Source organism: Phyllostomus hastatus, unplaced genomic scaffold (assembly GCF_019186645.2).
Source record: "Phyllostomus hastatus isolate PE091 unplaced genomic scaffold, TTU_PhHast_1.1 phas_contig_58, whole genome shotgun sequence".
NCBI classification, from domain to species: domain Eukaryota; kingdom Metazoa; phylum Chordata; class Mammalia; order Chiroptera; family Phyllostomidae; genus Phyllostomus; species Phyllostomus hastatus.
Genome location: NW_025333916.1, coordinates 5978061 through 5991512, shown reverse-complemented (window position 1 = coordinate 5991512; position 13452 = coordinate 5978061). Strand labels below are relative to the sequence as shown.

The 13452-nt window shown below is 35.9% G+C and overlaps 1 protein-coding gene across 6 annotated transcripts in view; it reads right to left on the bottom strand.

Moving 5' to 3' along the window:
* The window catches only part of KIAA0825 (KIAA0825 ortholog), a 398694-nt gene that overhangs the window by 189510 nt on the left and 195732 nt on the right, over positions 1 to 13452 (bottom strand). For all 6 annotated transcript variants that reach the window (XM_045848391.1, XM_045848392.1, XM_045848393.1 and 3 more), the window contains 3 exons: positions 9037 to 9445; positions 4892 to 5051; positions 669 to 827 (listed from right to left, as the gene is read on the bottom strand). In XM_045848391.1, coding sequence (XP_045704347.1) covers positions 669 to 827; positions 4892 to 5051; positions 9037 to 9445 — 728 coding nt within the window. The remainder of the gene's footprint in view (positions 1 to 668; positions 828 to 4891; positions 5052 to 9036; positions 9446 to 13452) is intronic.

The following is a 13452-nucleotide window of genomic DNA, read 5'->3' as shown; positions in this document are numbered from 1 at the left end:
GAGATTTCAAATAGTTTGGCATAATAAAGTTGATGTTTTTAATGTAACTACTGAAACATTCAGCTTAAACAATGGCATAATCTGACATTTAAAAATGTGTGGTGTTTATCACATTGACTTTATTTCAAACATCCTGACTTTAAGATCATTAGCCAATTCATTTTAAATTTAGGAATGTGTTTAGGGTTATACATATATTTTTTTAAAAAGCTAATTTACTTCATGTAACCTAAAATAGGAGCTCAGTGATCTGTTTATAATTAATTTTAAAATATTTTATAATTTGCCTGATAGATAAAGATCCCAAGGTGTTTGTGAGTGTGGGTATTATGGGATGGGGGTGGAAGGCAGCAAGGGAAGGAAAGACTGTTCCAAAACGCCTCGGTTTTCTGTCCTTCTGTACACACAGCCAGACAGATGTTCATTCTGCCCATGGTGAACTGACCTGGTCAAAAGCTAAATTTTACACACCAAACATATGAATCAGTTTGACAAATAGGAAAAAGGTAAAATAACTTTTCAAAGTCAATTTGTGCAGACCATGCAAATAAATACAAGGCCTTTTACTTCCTACTAAAAAGGTTTATGAGTAAATATTCAAACACAGACCTTTTTTTGTTGTTAGTGTGAAGAAACCACACATTTAAATTAAATTTACCATTACATACCTGGTCTAGCATGTTTTTACTAAATGCCTTGTGCACTTGGAAAGGGTTAAAAGCAGAAGGCTGATCTTCCACACTCCTCAAGGTTGTTTTTAAAGGTCGGATGGGTAATGGCTTTTCCTCTGAACCATTCATGGAAAACAGCTGTTCTTTTAAATACTCCTTGAAGGGGAAAAAATTACAAGTCATTTTGGTGGAAAGCATATATTCTTTTTAAAAATAAACTGATCAATACCCAAATCTACTCTTTGAGCACATTTGCCAGATTACACTGAATTACTTGCCTCAGGATAGAATACATTTCCAGGGAAAACATAGCTGAGTACCAATCAGCTTTGCAATAAACCCATCAAAAAACAGGTTCACCTAATATATAGGATATATTTGAAAACATTTAACAAATTTTTACACCAGGAATGTATGATTGATACATCCAAATCTTTTTAATATGCATTGTCTTGTCATTCATTGGTTTATATGTTAACATATCTGGTTACCAAAACTTAACTCAGGGGCACAATTACTCACAGTACAAGACAGTTTATTCATTTATTAAGCATAGTTGTTACCTACTCCATGCTTAGCAGAGTGCTAAGTACTCTGAAATTTCACTACAAACAGCCTCATTCTATGTAGAATTAATTATAATGCAAGCGCCTAAACTCTATTTCCATGCTGTAGCCTGAAAACTATCAAGGTACAAAAGAAGATCAGAGTATGTAATTCTAGTCCCCCAACTGCCAGTACCAGCTTGAGTTAAAAAAGGCAATCTACTGCATTACTTCTCATTTTTCCATCCCTAAATAAATAAGGTGAACAATCCTAATCTATTTTATAGATCTTTTTTTCAAAACAACAAATAAAAATGACTAAAAATTTCCAATAAACTATTAAATGTTTACTATTAATAAGCAAGTCATGAAATAAGTAAATGTCCTGATTTTTAGTATGTCACAATATAATTTTTTTTCTGCAAGATTAGGATGAAGACTAGGTTCAGAATTTTAGAACTAAGAAGGACTTTAGAAGTTTTCTACAAAACCCTTATTACTCTAAGTCTGATGCACAGATCAGCCTCATCAGCCTTAACTGGGAGCTTGTTAGAAAAGGAGAATCTCAGGCCCCACCAAGTCAGAATCTGAGTGTTAACACTTCCCAGGAGACTGGGAGGCACATGAGAAAGTCTGAGAAACTCTAGCTCATGCCACATTCAGTAGTTGGCTCCGAAGGGTCAGGGGGCAAGCCTGAGGTCACTCAGGGGTGAGTGGTAGAGTTGGAGGCCAGAAGCCACATCTCTGGTCTCAGTCCAGTGTGCTTTTCTCCTATTTCTGTATATCACCGTGAATGGAGAATGCCCACTGCATTGCGAAATGCAAATTTCAGATCCTAAAGTCCTCATAATAAAAAAAAATGCTACTTAAGTTAACAATGATAGTAATTCCTTACCCTGTTCATTGTGGATCACATCTTTTAAAAAATCAATTCTATGCTATAAGATAGACACATGGATTCTTACTAAAATTATTAGATATCAATAAAGCCATCAGAAGATAATGTTATGCCCATATTTGTATTTCTGAGCAGGAGCAAATTTTTCTCCATTATGATTTCTGAAAGTAAAATTTTAAAAAGAAATAAAATGCCCCTTTCCATTAGAAAAACTGCTTTGTTTTGGCTAATAATCTTTCTCACTGATTTCCTCTTACATGACTATATTTTGGGGGTTTTTTGTTTGTTTCCACAATTCAAAAAAAAAGTGCTCTATTGCCAGTTGTAAATACAATGGTGTTTTCTCCTTTGTTAATTCCTCTGACCTCTCTGCTATATTGGCACTTGTTGTTACTACTTCTTAAAAGTCTCAGATTTTCTGTGACATTACCTTAACCAGATTTATTGCCAACTGGCAATACCCTTTAGAAGAAATATTCTTTGAACATTCATTCTTGAACACCTTTCCTGTGAAGTTAAATCAAAGCTTATTTATCTACCGGTCATTTCTCTACTTCTCTTCACTGAAAAGTTCCACCAGCCTCATCACTGGAACTGCCACATTCACGGAAGGCCACCGGATGCATATACCCACGGCTTTCCTCACCTGTGCCGATAGCCAGAACATCCATGCTCATAACATTTTAAAACTCAGTTGCTCCCATAACTTTGCTGTCTCTCAATGACACACACATTGTTCTCTTCACCTGGGCCTGTACCTGAAGATGCTTCTATATTTGTTTCATATATTTTAATGTTTAGCAGCACAATTCAAAGTGCTGAAGACTCATAGTGCTGCTCATCAAATGAACGACCATTCAGTGCAAATTCGCCTACAACATAAGGCTACCTCACAGTACAAAAGCAGCCATAAGTATTATACTAATCACTTAGTCACCCTTGTGTTGCTATGTAGGTTTAATGCTTGCATTGTTTTAGTAATCACAAGGCAACGTTCTCATTACTTTCTTTGGTTCTAGCTTCACATTATGCATCTTACCTTGCAGCACGGAGTCTCACTGAGCACTAGGACTTAGCTCGACGTCCCATCTGATAGACATTGCCGTAACAAATGCCAAACAAGTAGGTATATACCAAACAGATATATCAAGCAAATGCCAAACAAATATACCAAACAAGTGGGAATATTAAGTTGTAATGAAAGAAACATCATAACTTTGAACTTAATTGAGCAAAATGTGGTGGTGGCCCAGTAAAGAATCTTACATACATGAGATCTCAAAGCACACCTGTTCAGAACAACTGCCTGAGAGTTCCACAAACTCAAGAGAAAACAGCCTTTGAGTTTCCTGAATATCCAGCTTAATTTTTGTTGATTCCACTTACTGCTGATTACTGATCTTTCTTGTGATATGGGCCTTTCAAAAAGAGGACTGACTAACCTATCAGTTTGGTAATCTATACCAGCCATTGCTGACCTCAGATCTACTGTAATGCCATTTTACTAAGATTCTGAGTGAATCCCACTGCAACATCTGTTCCTCAGTAATTACCAGTGATTTTGGCCAATTGGGGTGGCCAGGTGGATGTGTCAATAAAAAACATAACTTCGAAATGGAGGTCTTTCAGTTAGCCAAGACCAGTAGTTAGAGTTCCCAAGTTCCTCAAATAGAAATCCAAAACAAGGTGTGAGGGATCATTAGCAAGAGCGAATAGTCTGTTTTACTCTGTAAGAATTCCATACTCTAGTCCCCTAGAGACAGGACCATTTTCATAGCTACAAATTCCTTAGTTCCTTCTCCAGTGATCACGAAATACACTATTATATCACCTGGTTATTGACTGCTTGATTAGCTGTTGGAAAGCCAGGAAACAAGATTTACTTGAAGTAACTTTCAATAGATAATAGTGGGAAGAACACTTATATAACTCAGTTGTAAAATGCTGTGACAATTTAATTCATTCCTTAGAAATGTATTAAGGCCTACTTCATTGAGATAGACACTGTGTCTTCACATCATTCATATAATTCAATTTTTACTATTCCAAAAACTACACTGTGTTTGCAGATATAAACATAATTCTAGTCACATTACATGTTGCATTCTAATTCAGATACATATGATCAAATTAAAAACCTGGTTAAGTGAGCAAGCTTGCATTGTTTTGAGTAAATAACTGTGATACTGCTCTTCACATTTTTGCTAAAACTGACTGAAACATGCAAGGGCAGAGGCTTAACCTAGCTGAGAGGTGGACAAGCATGACACGGGTCCTAGCCAGTGTCTGCACATTAATGCACTGTCTGGGGTTAAGCTAATTGCTCCTGAATATGGCTCAATATTCTTTTGATGTTTTCTCATTATGTAAGAAGTCTCCAACCTCACCAACTCAAGTATGCTGTCTACAGGAGAAGAGCTACATCTGTCCAGAAAATTCTTCATTTCATAAACACCAAATTCTAACATTAGCTTAACAGTCACAAACACACAATTCCCAAACTACACCTCTAGTCTATACGATTCAGAACTGAACTGAGTTTATGATCCGAGTTATTGTTTAAACCATACAAATAAAACCAACACTGTTTCGGTGAAGCTTCTGTTATACAAATGCAGAAGAGCCAGGTCTGAATAGATTCTATTAATAATACAATATTGAGTTTGGTATTGACTTTAAGAAGTATTATCACCTCCTTGACTAACCCTTAGCTGCCAGCAGACGCTGCCTCAGGCCAGTACACACCTAATTGCTCGGTAAAAAGGCCGTTTCCCTACCTCATTGAGCCACATGATGTGATAAATTTGCCTCAGGTACTCGCTGCCACCTGGTTTGTGGCAGATATCCAGGACCATCATGTTTATTTTCTGCTCAGTCAGTTCCAGAGCAATACCTCCTTCTTCTAAGGCTGTGCTTTTCTCTATTGTCATAAACACACTAAATACAAAGAAAGCATAGATGTATCAGTGATGAAGAATTGTAAAGACGGAAAATAATCAGAGATTGAGTGAGGAGAATCCATGCAAGTCTCATATTCAAAGCACCCACAGAGACTTTGCTCAAAGAGGTAAGCCTTCCCAAACTGCTGCTGCTCATTGAAACAGTGCCTTAGAATGAAGCACCTGAAAGCATTTAAAAAAATGGAATCATTTCTTTTAAAACATTTCTTTATTGCATTTATACTCCAATCTATAAAACATTTTCCCATTACTGCAATTATTGAAATTGCCATAATCATGGGATGAAAACAAAACATTTCTTTTTAAGAACATGTAAGAAATAATTTGTATTTTCTCTTTGAGGATAAAAAGTATCTTTGATGCCAGAAATAGCTTTGGTATTCTGTCTTTTGTAGATTCCTTTTACACCTGTCCTAGAACACATTAAGGACTAATTAAAGTGTCAAAAGGGGGAACCCATTATGCTAAATATAGGCACCAGGCATACTTCCTGGTAGTGTGCTTACCACTGGGTATTTTAAATTGGCCTTTTGACACTTGTTGCCTTTTCAAAGTATATGCCCCCCTCTCCTGTTTTCTTCCGTTTTCTTCTCGGTAACAGATACTTAGTACAAGTCACTACCCTGATTATTCTTCCAGGAAAAGGGTCTGTTATCACTACCCCGGGAATGTGCAAGTTATGTTAGGGAAATATTTCTTCTATCGTAAGAACTCATACATTTATTATTGACTTTAAACATTATTTACATAGCAATAATGGATGGCATATTTTTTTAAAAGTTCCCAAACTAAAAGGGCAAATTAAATCATGACATTCAACTTAAATCATATATATTCCATACTAATTTTTTTTATTGCAAATGCTATTTGGATCATGTTAGGCTTTGCAATCTAAATATTCTTAAGAAAACACATGGTTTTCCCAGACTAAATGAAATTTACTGTGGTGTAATCAGCTATATACTGCAGTTCATTACTGAGATTTTGCCATGATTATAAAATTAGTTCTGCTAAGAGTCAGTGCCGCTGACCTGAAGACTGAACCAAATGATACCCAGCTGCTGGACATTAACTTTTATATTGCTTCCACATGTAGCTTCAAAACACCCTTCTTTAAAAAAAAACTTTATGATCATATAAGCCTCACTAAAAAATAAAGCAAATCCTACTCTGAGATTTTCATTAGCTAGAGTAAATATCTTGAAGCAGCATACAGGTTGCAAGCAAAATTTCTCATCAGGTTTTGTAGAAGCTGACATTGAAAAAGTTGAGGTCCTCTGACAAAGGAGTGCCTCAGTGTCAGCCCCTGAATTGTATCCTTTCCTGTCCATCACTGTGCAGGTGAAGCAAATGATTGGATTCAGTCAATGCTATGATTAATGAGTTCCTCTCTGGATTTGGGACTGCATATCAATCATGTCATTAGGGAGAATGTGCCCTGAAAGAGGCAGACCTTAGCCAAGGAATAACTGCATTAATCTTAATCTGTATATGCACCCAGCCAGCCAAGTCAGGGTCACCATGATGAAAAACAATAATCTTCAACTCGACAAATTACTTTGCCAAGACAGACATTTCTTTACTTTTTGGGCTGTGTGTTCTCCAGAATCTAAGTTGACTGTTTACAGCTTGAGTGTTACTACAAAGTGAAGGTTATTTTAATGAATAGTAATGCTTTCAGGCAGTATGCAAGATGAGCAATGCTTACAGCTGCCACTTTCCACTGCAGCTATTTGCACGATTTCCATAAAATCAAAGTTAAATCCGGGTGCAAGGGAAAGAAATCGAGCTAATAATGATATTGTGTAGTTCCAAGATAATCTTCACGGAAAATTAAGATTTCATCTATCTTAACAGAAGAACTATTTAGTTTAATTCCCAGACTTTAAAAAAATGGTAAAGCTAAGGCAACTTCCCCCTATATACAGTATCATTGTTTAAAATATATTTTCCTCATAGTATAGATCATATAAATGCTTGTCAATTTATGAGAAATATGTAGAGGTAGAAGTTTACTTGTATACCTGATACATAACTTAGAAATCAAAGTCAAGAAGAAACATTTCTATAGCATCCAAATCCTGTAAGAAATTACCTAAAGTGAATTAATAAGTCAAATTGAACTTTTCCAAATAAATGTGATAACTTTAAAATCTGCATTTTTTATATTGCTGTCTTTTGAGAAATAGAGAAAGACATAGCATTGTGCTAATTACATAATCACATAATACATACTGAGAATCTCTGAGGGCTATAAAACATTTGTAAAAGTCAGCAATTCACTGTTTTGGATGCCTGCTGCAACAGATAGCTGATCAGTCAAATGCTGGCTAAAATCCCCACATAGGAGATACCATGTGTGTTGGTGCTGTTTGTAAGATACTTACACTGCACTTTTAAGGAAACCATTTTACTTATGGATTCCTATATGTAACCTCAGGTGTCTGACTGAGACATGCTTGAAACTTATCTTATTGCTAGAAGGGTTCCTAAATCAGCAGGATCACAAACTTAACTTTGTAAATATAATCAGATCCACTGTTTTTACTCATCTTCATTCTCTGCCTTTCACAGTGAAAGCTATGGATAATGACACCTGGCCTTAATCTTTAAGTCACTGGATTAAAGACTGTAAATTGGTATTGAATGCAAATGTAAAGATTAGGAAAGTCATTGTCAATGTTACTAAGGTTTTACCTGACTGCTAGTGATATCTTTACCCACAGGACAAACTAGAAGTAAATTTTTAGAAATCAGTATGACAAGACAAGGAAAATTATGATTACTGACATTTCCCCATTTGGATTAATATAATATTTTACAGATTAGTATAAACCACTAAAGAGTATTTATTATATTAACCAGTGAGTTCAGTGTATTTTAAGAGTTTATAAATAAATGTTTACTAGTTTTAAGTTTAATGCTAAGAACTTTACGAATGTTATTTAATTTCTCAGAATGACTCTGCCAGGTTGGAATCAACCCAGAAAATGAGGCTTTGAGAGTCTCTATTACATGCACAGGATGGCCCACTTACAAGGGACTTATATTTGTCCTTCTGATACCAAAGCCTGAGCTCTTTATTGCCACCTTGTACCAGGAAAATTAACAACTTGTAACCATTTCAAAAAGAAAGTTATAATAGGATCTGCTGGCGACATGAGCATATTTTAAAAGAAAAGGGACAGTGTGTGTGAGTGACGTAAAAAAGGAGAGGGGCACTGGCTTAGTGATCTGCAGGCCATATGAACCATAATTCCTTTATCTGCAATGTCAGATATCATGCAATTTTATACCAAAGACTAATTTTAACAAAGGAGGACTCTATGTACATATTTAAACTCATCAGGGACCCTTAAAAATCTCTGCAATACCACAAATCATTTAGCTGTCGGTGACAAACCTATGAGAAGGCTGACATTTTCATACAGAAACAGCTGGGCGTGTTTATAGCTCAAGTGTGATATGCCCCAGTTGCCCTCTGGGATTCTTACATTACCAGATGAAAAATGTGTACCTTTTTGACAATCAGGTACACAGAAAGCAATAAAAAGCCTTTTATATCCATTAATTCCTTCTTAATTTAATCTCCATGCCCAATCCATTTACAAAAAGCTCCAGGCTATCCACTAGATACCTGTTTGCACACTGAAAAGGAATGAAACCAGATTCTCCTGGGTTTAACCACCACCCTTTTCATCAGAAACCTTTCGATGGTGACCAAACAAGTATAATGTTCCCGTGTATCAATGGGTTTCAAGTTTTAATAAGACAAGGAACGTCTAACAACCCAGTTTTTAATGCAATGTTTATCTTTTTTGATATTTATCGAAATTCCCACGAAGTTACCAAAATGACCATTGCCGCTTATCTGACAATATTTGCTTGTTGTTGTTTATTGGGATTTTTTTTTATTGTGAATGTATTTGATTAAATTTAGTGAAAGAAAAACATTGCTTTACCATTCGGTGCTCAATTTCCTTGCTTTCAGCAATTGGCATTTAATCCAGTTGGGTTTTTGCTGCTCGATGCTCTGAATGACCTTTTGGGCCATTTGATTAGGGCTACTTGTCTGCTCTCCCATGATGCTCTCCAAACACGCACAGATTAAACCCAGTTTCTCTTTCCTCATTCTGTCAAGGGAGGCACCTGTTAAAAGTTCCACAGTGTTTCCATCCTCAAATATCCGACATATAATTACAATCAAGTTCCAGACAAGCAGGCTAGCTTTCTTCAAGTCAACAAAGTTTTTTGACATTTTTCTCTCAGACAGAAAAAAGAAGTATTTAATTGGGGGAGGCAAACATGCAATCACTGTAGGTAACTTGCTGATTACAATAGATACTGCCTCAGCTGCAAGCCTTGTGACGCCTGGGGAGGAAAAGAAAGAAAAGGTATGATTAATATTAGCATTTGTGTTGCATCACTGTGTTGTTTGGAGTGTTGTGTGGTGATGTCTAACTTTTGTGGAGAAAATTGTTGAGAAGAGCTTGACATATTCTGCCAGAACTCGACTGGGGACCCCTGCAGTACTGCCTAAAATTCCCAAATGTCAAACGTATTTTTTTCTCCCACAAATAAAGATTAGAAAATTCAGAATTACTATTTATATATCTTTATACATTAAGACGGCAGGTTTAAAAGGCTCAGATGTTCTCAACTCACAAAAGCAAGAAAATGCCGTTGAACCTCTTTGTGGTCCTTACTTCTGTAAGCCATTCTCTTGCTCCCTTGGAGTCCATGTCGGCATCATTTGAGCTCTGACCAAGACTGGCTCCTCTTCTTTTAGTTCTTAGCCCAAACATCACCTCCTCACAGAGCCTTCTTTCACCATCCGGCTAAAGCAGTCCTTTCATGCCCTTTCTTTCCCAGCCCAATTCCCTCCCTATCATAGACCCCAGTTTGTTGTTTTTATTATAGCACTTAGTATCACCTAATAATTAGCTCATTTGTTCATTATCTGTCAGCCTCTACTAGAGTTTAAGCTCCATGAAGCCACTGCTTTATCCTCAGCACTTAGTACCTCATGTATAATAGTCATTCAATAAGTACTTGAATAAATGAGTGAACAAACTTTCATGGTTACCTCTACTACTCTTCTCTGTGTCTCCTCTTGTGCTTCTCTGTGTCTTAGCTAGTTTCACTTCCTACTGACAACTCTTAAAGAGGGGAATTTGCTAAGAAATCCATGGCTCACTGACCCACGATTCTACACTCTCCTTTGTTCGCTGTTACTTCTCTGAAGGATCTACTGATATTCCCTCTCTGTATCAGGGTTTCCCAACTTTGGCATGATTGACATCTTGGGCTGGATAATCCTTCATTGTGAGGAGCTGCCCTGAGCACTGCTGGATGTTTCAGCAGGATCTCTGGCCTCTACTCAGTAGAGCCAGCAGCACCCTCCTTGGTTGTGACAAGGAGGGTGCTGCTTGCTCTTGGAGACATTGCCAAATGTCTCCAAGGGCAAAATCTCTCCTGGCTGAGAAAAATTTTCCAGGTGGCTCCAGATTCTTCAGTCTTGGCCTTTCCCTAGGGTAGCAATCCTAAAACTTCAGTTCCCTGTTGAGTATTCCATTTCTCTTCCCTGTCCATATGTCTCATGTTGTACCATATTTTGTATTACCATATATTATTGTTTATCTTATATTGTTACTTATTGTTACTTATGAGTTGCCTTTACCAATAGGCTAAAGGCTCCTCAAGAGCAGGGAAAAACATCTCATTGCTTCTTGAGTATCCCACAAAGCCAGGCACTGTGTTTTAATCCTCTATGTGTATAAATTAACTTGAACCTTGGAAACAAGTTAGAAGTCAATAGAACACCACTTTGAGTTCTTCAGTAACACATTTACTGTTTTTACTCAATGAAACTAATAAAACACTGTGAAAGATGTTTCAAGTTATTTGCAACATTTAAAGAAGTCAACTGCTCTAAAAAAAGTACAAAGTTCTTGGAAAACCTATGTCTAGTGTGTGACTCCACAGAATTTCATGACAACTTCAGAAACATTTTAAAAATTAACTAGAGCAGTCTTTTTAAGTTTGTTAACTGGATCCAACATGTATTTGAATGATCACATAAAACTGCTCTGTTAAATAAAATAATAAATGTGAAAGCACCTAGAGAGGTACTTGGTACAAAAAATAGCTTCTCAACAAGTATTTTCTTTTAATTCAGATAAAAATGTTTAGATGAGGGTTAAAATATAAACAAAGCAAATAAGAGACTCCTTTGTGATCCCTCTTCTCTGTATTCTTAAATTATTTTATATGTTCTATGCTTCTTCATGTGACCCTATCTCATATTCTTCATTCTACTGTCAGATATTTGAGTTAGAGATTATTTCCTATATTCTGTTTACCCTAGAGAGGGTTTAACTGCAGACACTGAATAATATTTGACAATCTAACTAGGTATTAGGTAAGGATTACCAATTCTCTTCACACCTGCACTTGTGATATTTTATGAAATTTGAAGATGCCAGATACTCAAATCTCCAACACCTCATTAAAATTTAAGGTGAATTCCAATCAGAACCATTAGGTAGATGACAAATTAATAAATCCATTCTACTAATCTCAGAGGCTCTGAGTCTATAATGATGTTAACAACATACCAGGAGGAATCTTTTAGGAATGCTACATACTTATTTTTCTGTCTTTATTTAAATAACCTGACTCCTATCTAAGCTGTATATATGTAATATATCATAAGAGATATCCCAAGTTCAGAGCTGATGGATTTGAAAAAAAAAAACCTGTATTACTTAGAAGAAATTCAATGTGATATGTATGTTTATATATTTATCATTTCTTCCTTCCTGTGAGGTAGTCCTGACTGTGATATATTTTGTAGATTATAAAATAAGCAAAAGGGAAGTTAACAATGGATGAGGTAAAGACAAAAGAATGTCTTAATATTAATTAAAGTTTTTGTTTATTAATGGTATAAAATGTCAACAATAATTTGAGTGAGAACAATATGATGTAATATGCTTCATTATTTTTAACACCTGTCCTCAACACTCTATGAAACGGTGATTCAAAGGTCGGGTTCTAAGTTTGGTTTGTTTCCATACTTGGTTTCAATAGGGGTCATGGGGGAACAGTCACTACAAAAACACACAGATCCACATGGAACACATGTGTCACTAACTGTGCTTGCAAAGTCATGGCCCTTGCTTTCCAGTCTTAGCCACCAAATAAGAAAAGGCTGGTGTTGAAATTTGACTCATAACTATTCATCATTCAAGATGTCCATTAGTTGTTCTTGCACACAAACTGAAAAATGTTTTTTGCATTTTTAAGCAAAATGTTCAAAAATCACTTAAACTCTTATTTGGAATAATTTAGTCATGTTAGGAAATTCTACTTCTAAGCTCTTAGGTATGCAGCTGTAATATTTTTATGGGTGATAGTGGTTTTGATAAAATGGATATTTCTGCTTTTTATAGAATGAACTGCCTGCACGACTCCCAACGGCACTTGACATGTTTTTGCCACCAGTCCCTTCCTCAACAATCCGCATGCGAACATCGTCAAGAACACGCTTTCCTTGGGGGGCTACCTCTGAGTCCTCTCCAGAATCCAGCTTCCCTGACAGCAGTTACTCCAACAATTTTCCACAAAGTATTCTTTTTCTTTGAAAAGTAACTTACTGCTAATGAAACATATTTTCCAGTATATCTTTCATTGAATTGTTGTCAAAGAAACAAAAGAACATGCTTTTTGAAATAAAGGAGCAAATACCTAAGCTGATCGATATAAGAAACACCTGAACTTTCACTGAACTCGATTCCGTAAGCCTCTTACTTTGTATAATTTATTGTAACATTTATTTCTTTAAAGCTTTGGTGTTTTCTATGTAACAGTATTTGCTGACAACAGTATTTGCTGAAATAAAGATGTGCATTTTAGTTTGTCGCCACAGTGTTTTCCACATTCTGTCATTTTCACTGTGTCAAGAAGAGCAAATATTCCCTTAAGCTACTATTTGTCTTTTAATAAGTCATAATCTTCAAAAAAGGTCTCTAAATATTAATCATTATTTCAACAAATTTTTCTAAGTACTGGATTAAATACGCTTGACTTAAAACATTGCTGGAAATGATTACAGAGTTTTGTCTTCACGTTTTAAATGTTTGTTTTGAAATCTTTTGCTAATCAAGATGACTTCAAACTATTTTTATATAATAAATAGCTCAAGGTACAGTACTCGCTTTAGGAAGGACTCGTGTTTAACAATAATGTAAGGGAAGCCATATTTCAAATACTTTTCCCACACATTTCCTTTTTTTTAATTCTTCCTTTGGCCAAATCTGATGAGATTATTGTTGTTTTTCTTTATAATAGGCTGAGAAAAGCTCATGTTAGGGTTA